This window comes from Protopterus annectens, chromosome 11.part0, assembly GCF_019279795.1.
Source record: "Protopterus annectens isolate FY-2018-M chromosome 11.part0, PAN1.0, whole genome shotgun sequence".
Taxonomy (NCBI): domain Eukaryota; kingdom Metazoa; phylum Chordata; order Ceratodontiformes; family Protopteridae; genus Protopterus; species Protopterus annectens.
Window position 1 is genome coordinate 136,749,168 of NC_056745.1, and position 18,215 is coordinate 136,767,382.

At 42.3% G+C, this 18,215-nt stretch overlaps 1 protein-coding gene across 5 annotated transcripts in view; it reads left to right on the forward strand.

Annotated features, from left to right (window-relative positions):
• The window catches only part of LOC122815212 (voltage-dependent L-type calcium channel subunit alpha-1C-like), a 2,602,552-nt gene that overhangs the window by 584,444 nt on the left and 1,999,893 nt on the right, over positions 1-18,215 (forward strand). For all 5 annotated transcript variants that reach the window (XM_044087523.1, XM_044087521.1, XM_044087522.1 and 2 more), the window contains exon 12: positions 5,708-5,822. In XM_044087523.1, coding sequence (XP_043943458.1) covers positions 5,708-5,822 — 115 coding nt within the window. The remainder of the gene's footprint in view (positions 1-5,707; positions 5,823-18,215) is intronic.

The following is an 18,215-nucleotide window of genomic DNA, read 5'->3' on the forward strand; positions in this document are numbered from 1 at the left end:
AACCCACATTCCAAGATCAGGTATTAAGAAAAGCATAACATATACATAAAAGGATATACATAAAAAGACTTTTAACTAAAATCGCGTATGGCTAACTAATGCAATAAATCCATCATCAGGTCTGTGGCAAGAACTAAAATAAAGAAAAACACATAACTAACCGTAAACATAATCAAACTAGAACACTATAAATATAAAAATGCATCTGTCTAATAATATCTAGTAAATATCCATCCATGTATGTTAATGCGCATAAAAAACAAAGTTGTTAACAGCTCAGAAAAATGTCAGTGTTTTGCAAAAAAAAAAAAAAAAAAAAAAAAAATGTCATGACAATCTTCATGTGTACAGCCCCCAAAACATGTTTATACAGTGAAAACTAGTAGAAAAACCACAAAAATACAGAATACAATGGGTGAAGTAAACTAGTAATGTATAAAAGTGTGCAGGTGTGTGCATAAGTGTTCATGAACATCCACCAGTATTGTAGATGAGGGAATTATACCAATACTATGTGGTAATGGCAGCATAAAAAAATATTTGCTTTGAATTTACCATTTAAACCTCTGGTGTGATGCAAAAAGTCTAATCAAAGCAGAATGCAGGTTAAAGTAAGTAAATATATGTATGTATATAAATATACATATGTGTATGTATATATATATATATATATATATATATATATATATATATATATATATATGTGTGTGTGTGTGTGTGTGTGTGACTACTTCTTTTTAACAAAAGCAATTTCTCCGAACAGCAGTTTGCCGAAAACTCAGTAGTTCGAAGTCTCAGTTTGCCGATGTTCATTTTAGCAAAGTGCTTAATTCACAGCTGGTAGTATAAGAAGTAGTAGTGTACAGTGTTTATGTACCTTCTCGTCTACCATACCAACTCTCTGACATGAAGGATATGTGGGTAATGTTTGAAGGTAAGAGCATACGAAAATTAATTTTAGAGCACCTTAGCATTTAAATGGTGGTTGCACTATAGTTAAGGTTGTGAAATCCATCATTGTTGTTAATGTAGTGCGATCTCAGGGTTGGTATATATAATTTGCAGGGGGTGTGGGGGCACATCCCCCCACATGGGGGAGTGCCAAGCCCCCCCTGCAGAAATGTTAAGAAACGTATGCCTATAATGTTTGACTTGGCGTCTTTTTGCTGTTTTGTGGTTCGGTAATGTCAGACTCAGATTACTGAGTTTTCGGCAAACTACGCTTGGTTAACTGCTGTTCAGAGAAATGTGCTTTTTTTAAAAAGAAGTACACTCATATTTATATACACATTTTACACATCATTTTATTACTATTTAGTATATTTTTAGTACATAAAAATATTCCTCAAAAAAATTCTCTAAAAAAACCTTTACAGATTCTGTGGCAGCTTATATAAATTCAACACACTGTTAATAAATAGTCCTGGTTTTCTGAATGCATTTAATTTCATCCAACACACCATTAATGTCCCCTTTAAGCTCATTCATCTCCACACAGTCCAGAATGCTAAATTTAAAACCAGAATGTCTGGGGTGTTCTGATAAGGGTTTTGATAGGGCGTTCCTCTGGCATTTACGTCTGATGTCAGAAGGATGACCTGAAATCCTCCTTTTCAGTTTATTCATAGTTTTATCTGCATAAAATGAATGTCAGTCATTACACATGGCCCTGTATACAACTTTTTTCGGTATTACAGTTACCACCTGCTAAAGATTTCACCATGTTTTTAAGATAGGGATACTCAAGTGAATCACACTCCATCAAATATTCACAGAAAGTGCAGTTAGGTGGCCCACAGATTTAATGGTCATGTCATCATGGTGTTCCTTATTTTTCTTTTCCACATAGCTAGGTTTGCTTCTGCTCTTTTTATATACAAAAGTAGGGTGATCTAAAACCCTTACAGGCTGCTCAGTTCTCCTTAACAATGGCTTTAATTGTATTGAAATCCCAGGTATAAGTTAAAATGCAACTGTCTGTACTTGTCTCTTCTTTTGGGTTAGGGTGTCCTCATTCCATAATTCTACCAATAGGCCTATTCCACATAGGGTCATTGTTAGTTTTAGAATCTCTAATGGGATCCAGGATCATGTGTAACATGTTTGATTAATATATTCTGGTTAAGAAATTATTTTGAAGATCATTCATATTTTTGAGAAAGGGGTCAGATTGTTGGTAATGCATGCCAATTTGTAGCCTTGTGATGTTATTACATTGTGCTTAGTTTTTACTGGATGCATGTTATCTCTGTGAAGTAAGTAGTTCACTCTTGTTGGTTTCCTGTATACATTGCTAATTAATTTTCCTCTGTCTTTATCAATACTGACAGTCATATCAAGGAACTGCACTGACTCCGTGTGATGGAAGTGGTACATTTCAGGAAGTAGGTAGAATTATTGATGTAATGGATAAACTCAGTAAGTTTTGATTTCTCACCTTACCAGACTATGAATACATCACCAATAAAGTGAAGATTGCTGGTTATAAAACTCTGGTATTCACTTTGAAGTGCAAATTCCTCCTCCTACTTGTTTAAGGCTACATTGGCCAGGTTAGGGGCCATAGCCGTACGCATGGCTATCCCCCTCATCTGTTTGTAAACCTGGCCATTGAAAGTGAAAAAAAAATTGTAACAACACCAAGCTTATTAGCTTTTCCAAGTGTTCAGTTTGCCCTTGTGTCACATTATTTCTGCTAATAGCCTCTGTAGCTGCTTCAGTACAGTACATGTGTGGTAACACACAGTGAACTGCAACTGAACAGCAGCATTAGTATTTAAGGATGTGTGGGCACAAAAAAAAAGAGGGAGAAAGTATGACACAGCTGGCAAGCAAAAAAAAAAAAAAGAAGACAGCAAAGACAGTACATGTCTTTGGAATTAGATCTCTTACTTTTAAGCTTGTCAAAAAGTAATTTATGTTAATATTTAAGATGAATAGCTTCAGAGACCTCCTTGGCCCCTGACAACATAGGTTCATAGGTGTGTACTAGGCTAATGGCCCTGGAGCCTTTACAAGCCTAGCCCATAGGATTACCGTGGCATCGTGCCACCCGACCTTAGTTCCCAGTGCCTCTGTCGAGTAGAGTCACTGGAGTGATCCCCGGGGATAATTTTCTATTTCCCATCCACTCATCAAAATTTCTCTTGAAGAGGGCCAGTGAGGTGTTCTGTTTGAAATGTATGGGAAGTCTATTCCATAGCATGGGCAGTCTCTGGGTTATGAACCTGTCCCTCCAGCATGTTCTGTTGATTGTGGTAATGAGGTAGAGGTCTCTGGAGTTTGTGGTGCAGAGGGATTGGGATTTCTTTAGATGTAACATTTCTAACAGAGCTGGGTCAGACATGGCTTTGTAAATCAGAGATCACCTCTAAGTAGACGATATGAGACAGAGAATAGTTGGAGTTCTTTGAGTCTGTCCATATAGGACAAGTGTTTAAGGGCTAAGATCCTCTTTGTGAGGTACTTTTGCGGCCTCTCCAGTTGTTGCAGGTGTCCAGTGAGGTACATGCCAAATGGGACATTGTACTCGATGATTGGCCTAATGAGGGAAGAGTAGAGGGAGACAATGACTTCTTTCTTCCTGAATGCAAAACCCTTAGTAATGAGAGGTGACACATAGAAGGACTTTCTGACTACAGTGGCAATGTGGTGGTCAAAAGAGAGGTTGCTGTCAGCCTGTGTTCCCAGATTTCTTATAACACCTTCTGTGTTCAGTGGACTACCATCGATGTGGTAATTCATGGGAACTGTTTTTTTCTGAAAGAGGATGACAACGCATTTTTGGCATTGATTTTAAGGCCATGGTTCTGACACCAGTTGTTGGTCTCATTGAGGCCTTTCTGTAGGATGTCAACATCACTTTAGGAGTTAATAATAGCTCCCAACTTGCAATTGCCTGCGAACTTTGTCAGCCAGAGTCCCCTTGTGTTGGCTTGGACTTCAGAGAAGTAGATACCAAATAAGAGAGGACCCAGACCCGAACCCTGTGGGACTCCACTTGTGACTGGTCTGCAGTCTGACTTGGAGTCAGCTACTTTCACATTGTGACTGGTCTGCAGTCTGACCTGGAGTCAGCTACTTTCACACTGGGTTCTATCTGTGAGCCAGTTTGGAACCCACCTAGTGATGTACGGGTTGATGCCTAGCTTAGGGAGTTTTCTATGATTCCTGAGTGGGGAGTGGTATCAAAGGCCTTGGCCAGATCAAGGTAAGTTGTATTATGCACCTTGCCGTCATCCACAGCTCTGGTGAATGACTTAGAGAAGTCGACCAGGTTGAGCAGGCATGATGTACCCTTCACAAAACCAAACTGTGTGGGATCCAGGGATTGGAGATTCCTTATATCCTTGTTTATTAGGGCCATGATGATGTGTTCCTTAGCTTTGCATATCAGACTCGTCAGGCTAATGGGGCGATAGTTCCTAGGGTCTGTAATCGCTCCTCCTTTGTGGAGAGGGATGACTGTATACACAGCAGCATAAGGTTGCATTTAGCCATCACAAACATATACCCCAAAAGCAAACATTGAAATATACTTCCTTGTGTTGCCTTCTTCTGAAATAACCTTTCTTGGCTGAATCGGGTAGTAGATGATTTAAATGTCATTCATTTCGAAGAAGTGCACAAACCTTTGCAGTTTGCTCTACTACCAGAGGTTTCAGACAACTATGCAGCCCTCTGCAATATACACAGTAGCCTGATTTGTTATTTGTTAATAACAGATATGTACTCTCAGGCTAAGTTATTCAGACATGCTTACTGGTATTGCCTCCTTGTGAAGTAGCCTGCCTGGTTTGATTCAGGTTATAGCCAAGTCAGGTTGTGGCTTGAGTATAATCTTTAATACTTTGTCCAGTCCTTTCATTCAGTCATTCTGTGATTCCTGCTTTATCCTGTTCAGGATTGCAGTGGAGCTTGGGCTTATCCTGACAGTTAGTGGGCTTAAGGTAGAGAACTAATCCATGATGAAATGCCATTCTGTCAAAAGACACACATGCAGAAACATACTCACACACACACACACACACACACACACACACACACACACACACACACACACACACACACACACACACACACACACACACGCATACATCCACACACACATATGTACAGAATTGCTGTACTTTCTAACAGATTAGTTTATCTTTTAAATGTTGAAGGAAACTGAATCACCCAGCAAAACCCATGTGGGTGCAGGGATGATGTGCAGACTCCATACAGAAGGCACCCTTTAAGGAAAATGAACTAGAGAACCAAGAACTAGGAGGAAGCAACATTAATGGCTGCACCACGCTTGTATCCCCTATCCAGTTCTGTAATTTCATCACTATGTCTAACTTGCCATGTGCACTGGTCAGTATATTAATATCTGAAACAAATACTCATGTATGCAATTAAAGAGATAGGCTTGTATTCTAGTAAAGTCAAGACTCACGACTCTAAACAGAATATGCTTATGCAAACAGCAAAAACAAGTCTGACTACAATTTGAAAATCATCTGGACAGCTGCATGGAAGTGGCAGATATGTATAGGTTCAATGTAAGAGCCTAGATTAAACTTTTTGGCAAAAAGCTTGATTTATGATTTATTACTGTTAAGCCCTAAAGGCATATGTGTTATGGATAATCATTATTTTTTTCAGAAAGGGAAGAGGAAACCTGCAATAGTATGTTAGCCCTTCCTTTACCACACTCCAACAGATATCCTGCTGAATGTCTTCTTGGCCATCGCTGTGGACAACCTGGCAGATGCAGAAAGTTTAACTTCTGCTCAAAAGGAAGAGGAAGAAGAAAAAGAACGCAAAAAATTGGCCAGGTATGCCTCTTGGTTATCGCTGGATTTTTACACTTCTGATGTCTTAGTTATTTGATGAAAGAAGCTAGGTCAAAAACGTTGCAATGTCACCACAGAAGTATTGTACCTATGTGCATATATTGCACTTTTATTTGTATATGCATTAACTGGGTTAGTGGGCTGCTCAAATTACCCTTTTCAGCTATTATCTAATCTGCAGGCATACAAGGATAGTACACACAACAGTTGAACAGTGTAAAGTATTTACAATATTTGAAGCTGAGTAATAAATTTAAATTCATTCTGCAGCAAACTTAGAGATGGTTTTGGTTGTTGATAGGTTATACTAGGTCTGAGTTGTTGAGGTAAAGTAACAAAATTCTGTTAAAGGGGTAAATATACAATGAAGAGGTTACAAAAAAGACAAAATAAAGAACAGGAGAAATGTTTGTGTTGCAGTTACATTCTGTAGAAAACCAAACAAATATTGCCTTCCAAACCAAATCTTAGAGGTGAATCCCCTTCCCGTGGTTGGGGAAGCAACTCAAAAGGTTTTACATTTTATAGAACTAAATAAGTAGTATTTAAGAGACAGTTTAAAAGTAGTTATGTCTGGACTATAATGAATTTCCATAAAAACGCTGTACCATACTGCAGGATCATATTTGTGGAAGGCTATTTAAGTGGTACTGAGGGTGAAAAGTGGTCATTGTAAGGAGATAGTATGCAGAGATAGTATGCAGATTACTACAGCAGAATGAGTAGGAGGTTGTGGATATGTTCAGGAGGAGAACAAGACAGGAGGAGCAAAAGTTTAAGAAGCGTAATTTATAAAGGTTAACAAGAAAAGAAAGCTATTCTTAAATTACTCAGAAGTGTGTTAATTAAGATAAGAAGGTTGCAGCCATGTGTGTGCTATCTGTCAGGATAGTAAAACAACATATTTCATTTAGTGTTTGCAAAAGGAATGTGTTTTAGGAATGTTATAATGTTACTACATATAGTGTGTATTCAAGATTTGGGATGCTTCTGTTTTGAGCTGTTGATTATCTGGTTTCAGAACAGAGAATGCTTGAATTATTGAAGAATTTGAGTTATGAAAGATTTTGTCCTGCCCATGCAATGACCCTGCTTAACATAATTTTTCATTTCCTATAAAATTACTCCCCTCTATGTCCCAAATTAATATACCTTCCCTATTTTAAAATGTTGTATCCCTATTCTCATACATTCTCTGCTGCTCCTTTAAAATCTGCTAACGGTTCCTTTGTTTCCTAAGCTTCTAACATGTCAATGGTTCACTGGACATTTTTTACACAAGGCTTTAATTCTCCTGTTTACATCACTGGTCTTAAATAACCTTCTGCTCCCATTGCTTCCTTCTACCCTGTTGACCTCTATCTGTTCTCAATATTTATGTATAATTTGTACAGTTTTATGCATAATTTTATTATGTTGCCCTTTGCTAGCTACATCTGTCACTATCATACCTTGTACCATGTATGCTTACTTTTTGATTCAACTTCCTCATAGTAATTAAGTTTGTACAGTTTTAGTATGCTGTCTTTTGCTCGTTGCATCTGTCACTATCATACATTATATTGTATTATGCTTAGTTCTTGTTTTAATTAAGTATGGTCATGTAAAGTAGTCTCTGTATTCTCTTGGCATTTGTATTAGTGTTTGGAGCTTTTCTCCTCGGGTTTCCTCTGAAAAAGGGCTTTTTGCCCAGTTGGACTAACCCTTTTAACAAATGTAAAATAAATAAATAAATTTTGTTGAGGATTGTATTAATGTGAAGGATGAAATTAAAGTAGTGGACCAGTAGTATTCCAAAGAGCTTATGGTACTCAAACCATTATCTGTTAACAGTTGATGGGATTAGCAAAGGTATCCAAGATAAAAAGAGAGCAGTTATTAGAAGAATACTGGAAAGTCTTTTTCAGATGCCAAACATTATAGATTTAGTTTGGTTAGAGTTAGAAGTTAGTTTGTATTGAGAAAACCAGGTAGGGGGATGTTTTAAATGATTGTGTAGTTATTTAGTGGAGTTGTCAGTGTAATATACCATACTTATGTGATGAGTTTAGATGGGAGTGAACTAATAAATACAGAGAATTGTTTAAAGATAAGCGCAGAAACATAAGGGGACTCTGGAAGTAAAAAAAAAAAAAACAGTGAAGAGAGTATATTATTGAGTCAGAGTTTCAACAGTTTGTTGTATAGGAAACTAGAACATCTTATGATGTCAGAATTGATATATGGGTTCCCTATAACTCCTTGAGAATTCAACATTTCAAAGTGAAAAAAGTTGGTAGAGCTCATAGGAAGTCAGTTTTTTTCAGCACGGGATTGTGGTACAGTGAGGATCAGGGAATTCACCCTTTCTCTTCTGTATTGGGATCTCAAAGATGGTGTGAATAATAAGCAGGGTGAGACTTCCAAGATGGCTGCACATTGAGTAACAGTCTAATTCTAACTCTCCCAGTCTGAAAACAGAAACTCAGCAGAGAATGCCAGTAGACTTGAGTTTATGGATAAATTTCAGGAACTGGCTAGTAAGCGTACTGCCTGGATGCCAGGAAAAAAGAAATACGGAGACTTGGAAAAAAATCAGCTACTAAAATTGAGGAAGAAACATTAACTGGGGAAACATCTGCAGCTGTTCAGCAAAGAGCAATGTAACCTCCAGACATGAGGAAGATATAAGACAACTGTACACAGACCTGGTTAAAATAAATGAAATACTGATGGAGTCAAATCAAGCAAAAAAAGGCTGGAAAAATGTAAAGAAGGTTTAAACAAATATTCAAATGAGGTGATACAGCTGCAAAAATCAGAGGTCAAAATGAACAAAAGGCTGGCTGAATATGAGACTGCTGAAGAAGAGCTGTTTCAAAAAATTATAGAATTAGAGGACATAGGACATAGGGAAAACCTGAGATTTTCAGCTATACCAGAGAAGCTGGAAGGAACAGACTGCATTCATTTTATGACAGCACAAATTAGCAACTGGACTGGTTTTCTACATCAGGAGTTGTTAGTTGAAAGGGTACATCATGTGTATGCTCCAAAACTGGCTATGAGAAAGCAACCTAGACCTTTAATAGTAAAGATGTAATCCTACCTGCAGAAGGAGTTGATTTTGACAAAACTGTGGCAGAAGGACAAAGTATTAAAAGTGGGAGAGGGCAGAGTGTTCGTAGAGACTGATTACTTATTGTACACTAGGCAGAAGAGAAGCAAATTTATTTCACTATTCAGGGAATGTCGAGACACAGGTGTGAGATTCAAACTGTGGTACCCAAATGTCTTCAAAGTATTCTTCCCTGGAGGTAAAAAATAATTTTTGATGAAGTACATGCTAAGGAAGAAATACAAAAGTTTGTCCAACAAAAAGTAAAACAGAAAGAGATTCTGCATTTTGTTCTTCTTGTAATTAAGACCACAGAGAGACTGTACCTGTGAAACTTTTTTAATGTTTCAATGGAAAATGTTGGAGTGAAGGAAGAGAGCATGAGAGTTGACTAGAAGAACCGAGAGTATGTTGGAAATTAAGCAGAGACAGGATTTGAGAGCTGAAGATGAACAGTAATAAAACCAGTAGCTTAATGTGGGATTACAATGCAGTAATTATATGTGTGAAATATAACAGAACAAGAAAATCTGGAAATATTGGACTTTTTTCACAATTGTTGGACTTGTGGGGACTCTAAAGCATGTGCCCTACTTCATGTCATTAATGTTCAAGGCTCTGGCTGGATTTAAACACTTTCAGAAATGTGGCCATAAAATACCCTTTTCTGACACGCACTCTTTATGTGTTAATGTTTGGGCCCCATTAATCTTCAGGAGGATTGCTCTATTTGCCACTCCTTTAGCCCTATAGCTCTTGTCGAGCAGAAAAATAAACTAATCTTCAAAGGCCTGCTTCTGTCTTCTTTCAGCAAGGAGTTATTTGGAGCTAGTTCTCCTAAGGAGAAATTAAAAAGCAAATCTGATTTTTGTAGTCCTTGTCCATCTCCTTCTTCATCTTCCAAAGTTTCTGAGAAAATGAAGATAATAAGTTTGTCGGTGCCGACACCTCCATCACCTCAGAGTTCATAAAAGACTAAAACTTTGGATGTTATGTGATCCTATTTCGCCTACATTCTGTACTGATGGGCTCGGAGCCGATCCTCGGCTCTGACTCGGCACGCTATGCTATAGAGCGAAGCCTCTTATTGGCTGAGCTATTTTCTATCCCAGGATGCACCACCACTAATCCCCCAGATCTCGTTTGCCGCTTACAAGGACGTGGTCTCAAACTTGGCTGAGCTAAGTGCTGTTTTCTTAAAGTTTTCCTGTCAAGAAATTCTTTATTTCTTAACCAAAAGCTGTTTTAACAGCTATCATTGTGTTTCTGTGTGTTTTTGAAAATATTTTGTGGAGAATTTGTGTGATTGATTAGGGAAAGGTTTCCGTTTAAGTTAGAGGGGCCTTCCCCTATTCCTTAGCGAGTTTTCTTATTTTTAGGGAGGTCAAGTACCTGTTTTAGTTAGAGGGTTCTTGGCCCTCCTTTTTGGTGTTTGTTGTACTTGTTATGTTTGGTTTCTTAAAAAAAAAAAAAAAAAAAAATGAGGATTTATTGTTGTTAAAATCTTTGTTTTTTGACATAGATAGTGTTTTTTTTTTTCCACTGTTATAGTGAGTGTTTTACAGGCAGTATGTCCAAAGAACATAGACCCTCAGGATTCAAGAAGTGCACGAGGTGCAATTATAAAATGTCCATAACTGATGATCACTCCTCGTGCGTATACTGTTTAGGCGCCAAGCACCTACAGGAGTCTTGCAGCGTGTGTCATGCCTTTTCCTCTAGGGGCCTCCAAGAGAGGAAGAATAAATTGATCTTGAAAGGGCTGATCAAACCCTCCTTCGAGGAGGCCTTATCTTCCTCTCCAACTAAGAAAAAGAAAGCGTCGGCTCCGACCAGCCCGTCGGAACCGACTATTAAGAAATCTAGGCAGGCTTCTCCATCGGCTCCACAGACTTCGGAGCCGAGGGCGGAACGGTCTGCCTCGACGCCTCCAGTCTGGACTCCTCTGGTTTTGGAGCCGATGACTGGGGCTTCGAGAGGCGGGTCACCTTCATCGGCTCCACTGATTTTGGAGCCGATGAGGGTTGCCGGCTCAGACTCTTCCCCTTCGGCGCCGAAGCCCTTCTCGGCACCGAGGGAAATTGTTTTAGAATCTCCCTCGGCACGGATACTGGTCGAGTCTATTCGGAGCCGGTCCCCCAGTCCTTTGGAGCCGATGGAGAAGTCGGTTCGGACCTGATCGGTTTCCTCCCGATCTTCCAAGATGTCGGATTCGGACATCGACAGGGTGCTCCTAAGACTGTTTCAGTCTCCTGTATTCCAAAAATTAGTTTCGGCTCCAGCCCATTCGGCTTCGGACCCGTGACCCACCCTGTAGTTCTGGTTCCTCCCTCAACAGCCTCGGCACTGTTGGAGCCTGTGCTGGTGGAGCCGATGGAGGTTTTCGGGTCGGCCCCAACCCTTACTCCAACCCCAGCTCTCGAGTCGGAGTTCGGTACATGGACCTCCTCTGTCGGCCCCGGGGGGGACGCTTCGGGACCGATGTTTTCGGTTCCGAGCCTTCCTCTCGGTGCGTCGGCTGCGGGGGTACCGTCTACTGTTGTGGCCACGGGGGTTGGACCTTCCCAGGATTCTGGTGGTCCGGCTTTCAGGGCCATGAGGAGTGCGTTGGCCAAATCTTCTTTGGCTACCTCCACGGTCTCACCAGCACCTTCCCTACATACGGAGACTGGGTCTTTGGTAGTCCCCCTGTCCTTAGACAGCGGAGCCCCGGGGCCTGAAGTCACCCCCACTGGGGGTTCCCCCCCTCCTGGAGGTCCCTCTGAAGCTTCTTCAGAGGAACCCCCAAGGAAAAGAGCGTGCAAGAGGAAGCACGTCGACTCCCCCGATGAGTCTCTCACGTCAGACACTGATCTTGATGATGCGGAGGGGTCCCCTAAGTCGTCCTCAGATGATGTCTCCTTTGCAGACATCTTGGAAGCCCTCAAACAACGAGGCGGCTGGCATTCCAAACCCCCTTCTGCTGACGAGTCAGTGTTCCTTAAGGCCTTCGGGGCTCAGCCCTCCGCCTCCTGGGTGTCTCCACCCTTCGACGAGCTCCTAGATTTGATCTGTCGAAGGGCGTGGGAACATCCAGACTCCGTGGAACCGGTGCCTGCTCGCCCAAATAAGTTCCTATCAGCACCCCCAGAGAAGGAGTTTTTGACCAAAGGTGTGGCTGTAGATGCCTTGGTGGTGGCATCTGCTACCCAACAAAATGTAGCAGAGGCTTCGACGTCCGTCCATCCTCCTAATAAGGAGTCTAGGAGCATGGATCGGTACGGGAAGCGCACCCTCAGTTCAGTGGCCTTTACCTTAAGGTCCCTGAACTATTTAACGCACTTCACCAGATTTCAGAGGGATCTGATCAAGGAGCTTTCAGATACCCTCTTGGGTAACCTACCTGAGCAACTGGCCCAGACGGTTGGCTGTCAGTTGGCTACACTGTCGTCAATATCAAACTCGTCCATGAGGCTCATTTCATATGCGGCTGAGGGGGCGAGTAGAGTGGCGGGTACAGGTATTGCTCTACGGAGGCAAGCCTGGCTCCGCCTGTGTCATTTTGCGGAAGCCTTTAAGTCTTCCTTTGCCGACGCTCCCTTTGATGGGTCCTCTTTGTTTGGACCCAAGGTAAAGGACACATTGACCCGCTGCGAGCAAGAAGGTAAGACTTTGACTGCCGTAGGGGCACGATTTTCCACTCCCTTTCGGCCTTATCCCAAGGCTAAAAGAGGAGGGAAAATGTGGTTCTGTAGATCCCAGAAGTCTTATCCCTCGCAGCAGGACGATCCCCCTTCTAGAGGCAGAGGAGGGGAAATTTTTCTGGAAGACGCCGTCCCAGAGGCGGCAGAGGCCCCCGCAACACTGGAGACCGCGAGTCCTTTCGTGGCTCTTCAGCCTTCCACAATCCCTGAAGGATTGCCCGACTGTGCAGCTCCGGAGCCAGTCGGGGGTCATTTTTCGAGGCACCTAAAAGCCTGGGAAGGTATCACTCAGGACCGATGGGTGCTTCGAATTATCGCTGGAGGTTACGCCATGCCCTTTTCTCACTCCCCACCTCCGTCCAAGAAAATCCCGGACCCGCCACCCAGTCAACGGGAAATTGCAGCCTTAGAAGTCTCAAAGCTGCTACAAAAAGGAGTCATCCAACCAGTCCCCGCAGACCAGATCGGATTAGGGACTTACTCAAGATTCTTTTTGGTGCCAAAAAAGACCGGGGACTTGAGGCCCATTTTGGATCTCAGCATTCTAAATCGTTCAGTCAAAAAGTCCAAGTTCTGAATGGTCACCTTACAATCCATTCTCCCACTGCTGGAGAAAGGTGTTTGGATGTGCTCCATAGATCTCAAGGACGCCTATTACCACATCCTGGTAGATCAGGTGTCCAGGAGACATTTGCGTTTCAGCCTGGGAGACAGTCATTTTCAGTTCCGCGCGCTGCCCTTTGATCTCACCACAGCCCCCAGGGTGTTCACCAAATGTTTGGTGGTCGTGACTGCTCACCTGAGGAGTCTAGGATTCCAGGTGTTTCCGTATCTGGACGACTGGCTCCTAACTGCCACCTCCAGGCATCTACTATTGCAGAACCTACAAGCCACAATATCACAAGGCACTTCCCTTGGAATCACCTTCAATTGGCCAAAGTCTGTGTTGCTGCCATCTCAGCGCATAACATTCATCGGAGTAGAGATAGACTCAAACCGAATGCGGGTCTATCTTCCTACAGAAAGGATACAAACTATACAGGTTCAAGTCCGAGCCTTGTTTCTCAGATCCAAAGCTCCAGCCAGGATGGTCCTGCAGCTATTGGGATCTATGTCGGCCACTGTTCTTCTAGTCCCCCTAGCAAGATTGCATATGAGAATTCTCCAGTGGCTTCTTTCGACACAGTGGTCCTTTCAGGATCTCCCTCTCAGTCACCTCATACGGATCACAGAAACCTGCAAACGGGTACTTCGCTGGTGGCTGGTGCCCTCCAATCTGGATCAGGGACGACCCTTTGTTCCACCTCCTCCTATGGCCACTTTGACTACGGACGCCTCCCAGATGGGGGGGGGGCATTCCCTGGGCAGGTCAGTCCAAGGCAAATGGCATTCAGAAGAGAGTCTTCTTCATATCAACATTTTGGAAATGAGGGCGGTGCTTCTGTCTCTACAAGCCCTCCACGATTACCTCCCTCAGGGCATAATTGCCGTTCACTCCGACAACATGTCAGTGGTATGGTATCTGAACAAGCAGGGAGGGACCAGATCTTACCCTCTTTGCAGAGAGGCCATGAGAGTTTGGGAATGGGCAGTGGCGACCAGACGTTTTCTGATAGCAACTCATATCCCTGGCAAATCCAACGTGATAGCTGACAAACTGAGCAGAACTATCCTCTCTCCTCACGAGTGGTCTCTGAACGATGCAGTGACAACTCAGATCTTCAGCAGATGGGGAACTCCTTGTTGCGACCTCTTTGCAACCCCGCTGAACGCGAAGTGCAGAAAGTTCTTCTCCCTCACTCCAGCTCCGGGGGAGAGTCCTATGGACGCATTAGCCCATCCTTGGCCCACCGGCTTGCTATACGCCTTCCCCCCAGTTCCCCTCCTTCCCAGAGTGATCCAAAAGGCGTCTCACTTGGGGAGCAAAATTGTCTTAGTTGCCCCTTACTGGCCTCATCAGGTATGGTTCCCCTATCTTCGGAAATATGCACTGGACGGTCCATGGTTCCTGGATCAGATCCCAGACCTATTAATTCATCAGTCGGGACAACTCCACCAGTCCCTTCACACTTTGAAGTTAACAGCTTGGCTCCTCCTCTTCCGACTATAGTCAGGAATCATACCTTTGACCCGGAAGTCATACATATCTTATCATCGGCCCACAAGTCTGCCACTAAGAAATTGTATACTAGCAAATGGAAGAGATTTGCTATTTGGGCTCAACTCCGGGGTCTGGATCCCATCACTATTCCTGTATCAGAAGTCCTGAAATTTCTAACTTCCCTATTCAATCAAGGTTCTTCAGTCTCTACCATCAAGGTCCAATTGGCAGCTATTTCCAATTTTCATGAATCTATAAACCCACCTTTAATGAGCAACAGATTGTGTAAAACCTTCATGAAAGGTGCTGCACTTTTACGACCTCCGATTTCTCATCCTGCTCCTCCGTGGGATCTCGATGTGGTATTACGTGCCTTAACCTCCTCCCCCTTCGAACCAGCAGCAACATGTGATTTGAAATTTCTATCTTGGAAAACTGCCTTTCTGGTCACGATTACTTCTGCCAGAAGGGTTTCAGAGCTTCAAGCTCTATCTGTAAAACCACCGTACCTGGTTTTTCACAAAGATAGAGTATCCCTCAGGCCTAATCCATCCTTTGTCCCTAAAGTTTGTTCCAGTTTTTGCCTGCAACAGTCATTAGAACTTCCAGTTTTCTTTCCAAAGTACTCAAACAAAGCGGAATACATATTCCACACATTGGATGTCCACAGGCAATTGCGTTTTTATTTAGACAGGACCAAACAAACAAGGAAAACAGATCAATTGTTTGTGTCCTTTTCAGATAATAAATTGGGCAAAGCCGTCACAAAGGTCACTATTGCCAAATGGATCAGGGACTGTATTAGTCAAGCTTATTCCTCTTCTAATAAAGAGCTTACGACCTCTGTCAAAGCTCACTCTACAAGAGCTATGGCTACTTCAATAGCATTCCATTCTAAGCTTGCCATTAGTGACATTTGTGCTGCGGCTACGTGGTCTTCCCCGCACACTTTCATTTCCCACTACAAATTGGATGTGGCATCTCGGGCGAGCTTCATTTGGTTCCACAGTGCTCAGGAGTGTTTTCCAGTGAGCCACCCAGGATTTAGGTGCTAGGGACGCTGTCCTATCAGTACAGAATGTAGGCGAGATAGGATCACATAACATCTTTTAGTTATGTACTCACCATAACTTTAGATGTTTGGGATCCATCTCGCCTACATTCCCAATAACCCACCCTCCTTCCCCCTGCCTTGGAGATCAGAAGAGATCGGACGGTCCGAATTCTATTGCTTCATCTTGAAACATCTGGCAATGTTATATAAACAAGTTATGTGTGTGTGCATGAATGCGGACAAACAAGATCTGGGGGATTAGTGGTGGTGCATCCTGGGATAGAAAATAGCTCAGCCAATAAGAGGCTTCACTCTATAGCATAGCGTGCCGAGTCGGAGCTGAGGATCGGCTCCGAGCCCATCAGTACAGAATGTAGGCTAGATGGATCCCAAACATCTAAAGTTATGGTGAGTACATAACTAAAATTTCTGTCTTTCCCTTTGTAACCTACAGGAAAAAAGTCACAAACATCGGCTCTGATTGTTTTATCAGAACTGAGAATTAATAAAAGCCAACTATTGGAACCAACTAGCTCTTTGGTTCCTAAAATTACAGATCAAGGAAAACTTCAGTACTGAGATCCATGGATCCGACACCACAGTTACAGGATTCGACAAAAACGTTTTCTTCCAAGAACAAATTATTCACCCACCATTGATCCCTTTCCAGACAGACTTCCTTCACCATTCTTGGAGAGATCTAAATTGCCTTCTGTAATGTCAGCCTGTTCCTGTAAAAGTCTAACTGAAGACAATGTGGAGAGACTGGTGAGAAAAATCCTTTATCCAGGTGTGAGAAAGCTGGAAAGACCCTGTCTGACATGGGCAAAATATTTTTCCACTCCTCAATGATCTCTTTCAAGGAATCATTGAAGTACTGAAAAGATGTGGTTCAAGAAGTCCCAAGGGTCTTTTCAAGACACATGTAGAGGTGTTTCTTCCAGGGGCAGAGGGGGAACTTCAATGGAAGATGCCACCCTCGTGGCAGAGGAGGCCTGCAAAACCAAGGGTACAGAGATTCTTTGTTTGGTAAACCCTTTCAGTGCTTCAAAAGGAGGCCTGATTGTCTTCCTCTGGAGGCAGTTGAGAGTTAACTATCCCTGCACGAGAGAGTCTGGCTAGAAATAACATCAGAAAAAGTGGTGCAGAGGATCATTTCAAGAGATTGTATTATACCATTTTCCCTTCCACCCCCATTTGCAAAAGAATTCCTGATGTCCCACCTGATCAAAGGGAATAAGCAGTAATATAAATTCAAGAACTTCTAGAAAAAAAGAATCATTCAAGAAGTCCCGCCAGATCAAAGAAAATCCGGAATTTACTGAATATTTTTTACTGCCAAAAAAAAACAGGGGACTGGAGACCAATTTGGATCTCAGTGTTTTGAACAAGTCAGCTCGGCAAACAAAGTTGTGGATGGTCATAGTTCAGTCCATTCTTCCATTTTTGGAACAGGATGGCTGGATGTGCCCAACAGACCTTCAGGATGAGTACTACCATATAAAGATGGGCAGGCAATCCAGGAGATTTCCTCTGTTTCCAGCTAGGGCCAGTCACTATCACTTCAGAGTTCTGCTTGGTCTCACCACAGACACCAGAGTGTTCACCAATTGCATGGCAGTAGTACTGGCTCACTTGAGACTGCTGGGATTCCAGGTATTTCCGTATTTAGACAACTGGAAACTACTTTGCCCTAATCCCCCCTCAGGGGGAATCACTGAGGGATGCTCTTCTCCACAATTGGCCCTTCTTCCAATTCCTCTAATTTCAAAGTTTCTACAGAAAGCAATTAGGCTGAAGAGCAAAGTAATCCTCATTGCACCTTATTGGCCTTGACAAATTTAATTCCCCTTCCTTTGGCCTCATCTAATTCACCAGCCTTGGATTCTGGACCCAGTTACAGATCTCCTGTCTCATCCAACAGACATGATCCACCCAGACATCTTGAACCTCAAGCTGACAGCTTGGTTTCTCCAATTCCATTAATAGCCAGACAATATGTGCTCTCTTCCCCTGTCCGACACATATTTTTGGCCTCTCACAAACCATCTGTGCATAAACTTTGCATCAATAAATTGAAAAGGTTTGTGTTTTGGGTGTGTCAAAATAACGACCCTTTTTCAGCACCTGTTTATAAGATTCCTGAATTTTTTGCCTCACTATTCAGTGAAGGGGCTTTGTCTTCTACTGTTAAAGCTATATCCAATTTTTATATTGGATTTTGAAGATTTATTACTTGCTTCTCACAAACGTAAAGCTTTGTTTGAGAGGGACTCTTCTATTAAAGCCTGCATACAAAGATTCAACCTTTCCTTGGAACCTAAACTTGGTGTTGCTAGCAATCACACATCTTTTTGAAGTGGCAACAGATTGAGATCTCAAGTTTCTGTCTTGGAAAACTATTTTCTTAGTGGCTATAACATCTGCCATAACGATGTCA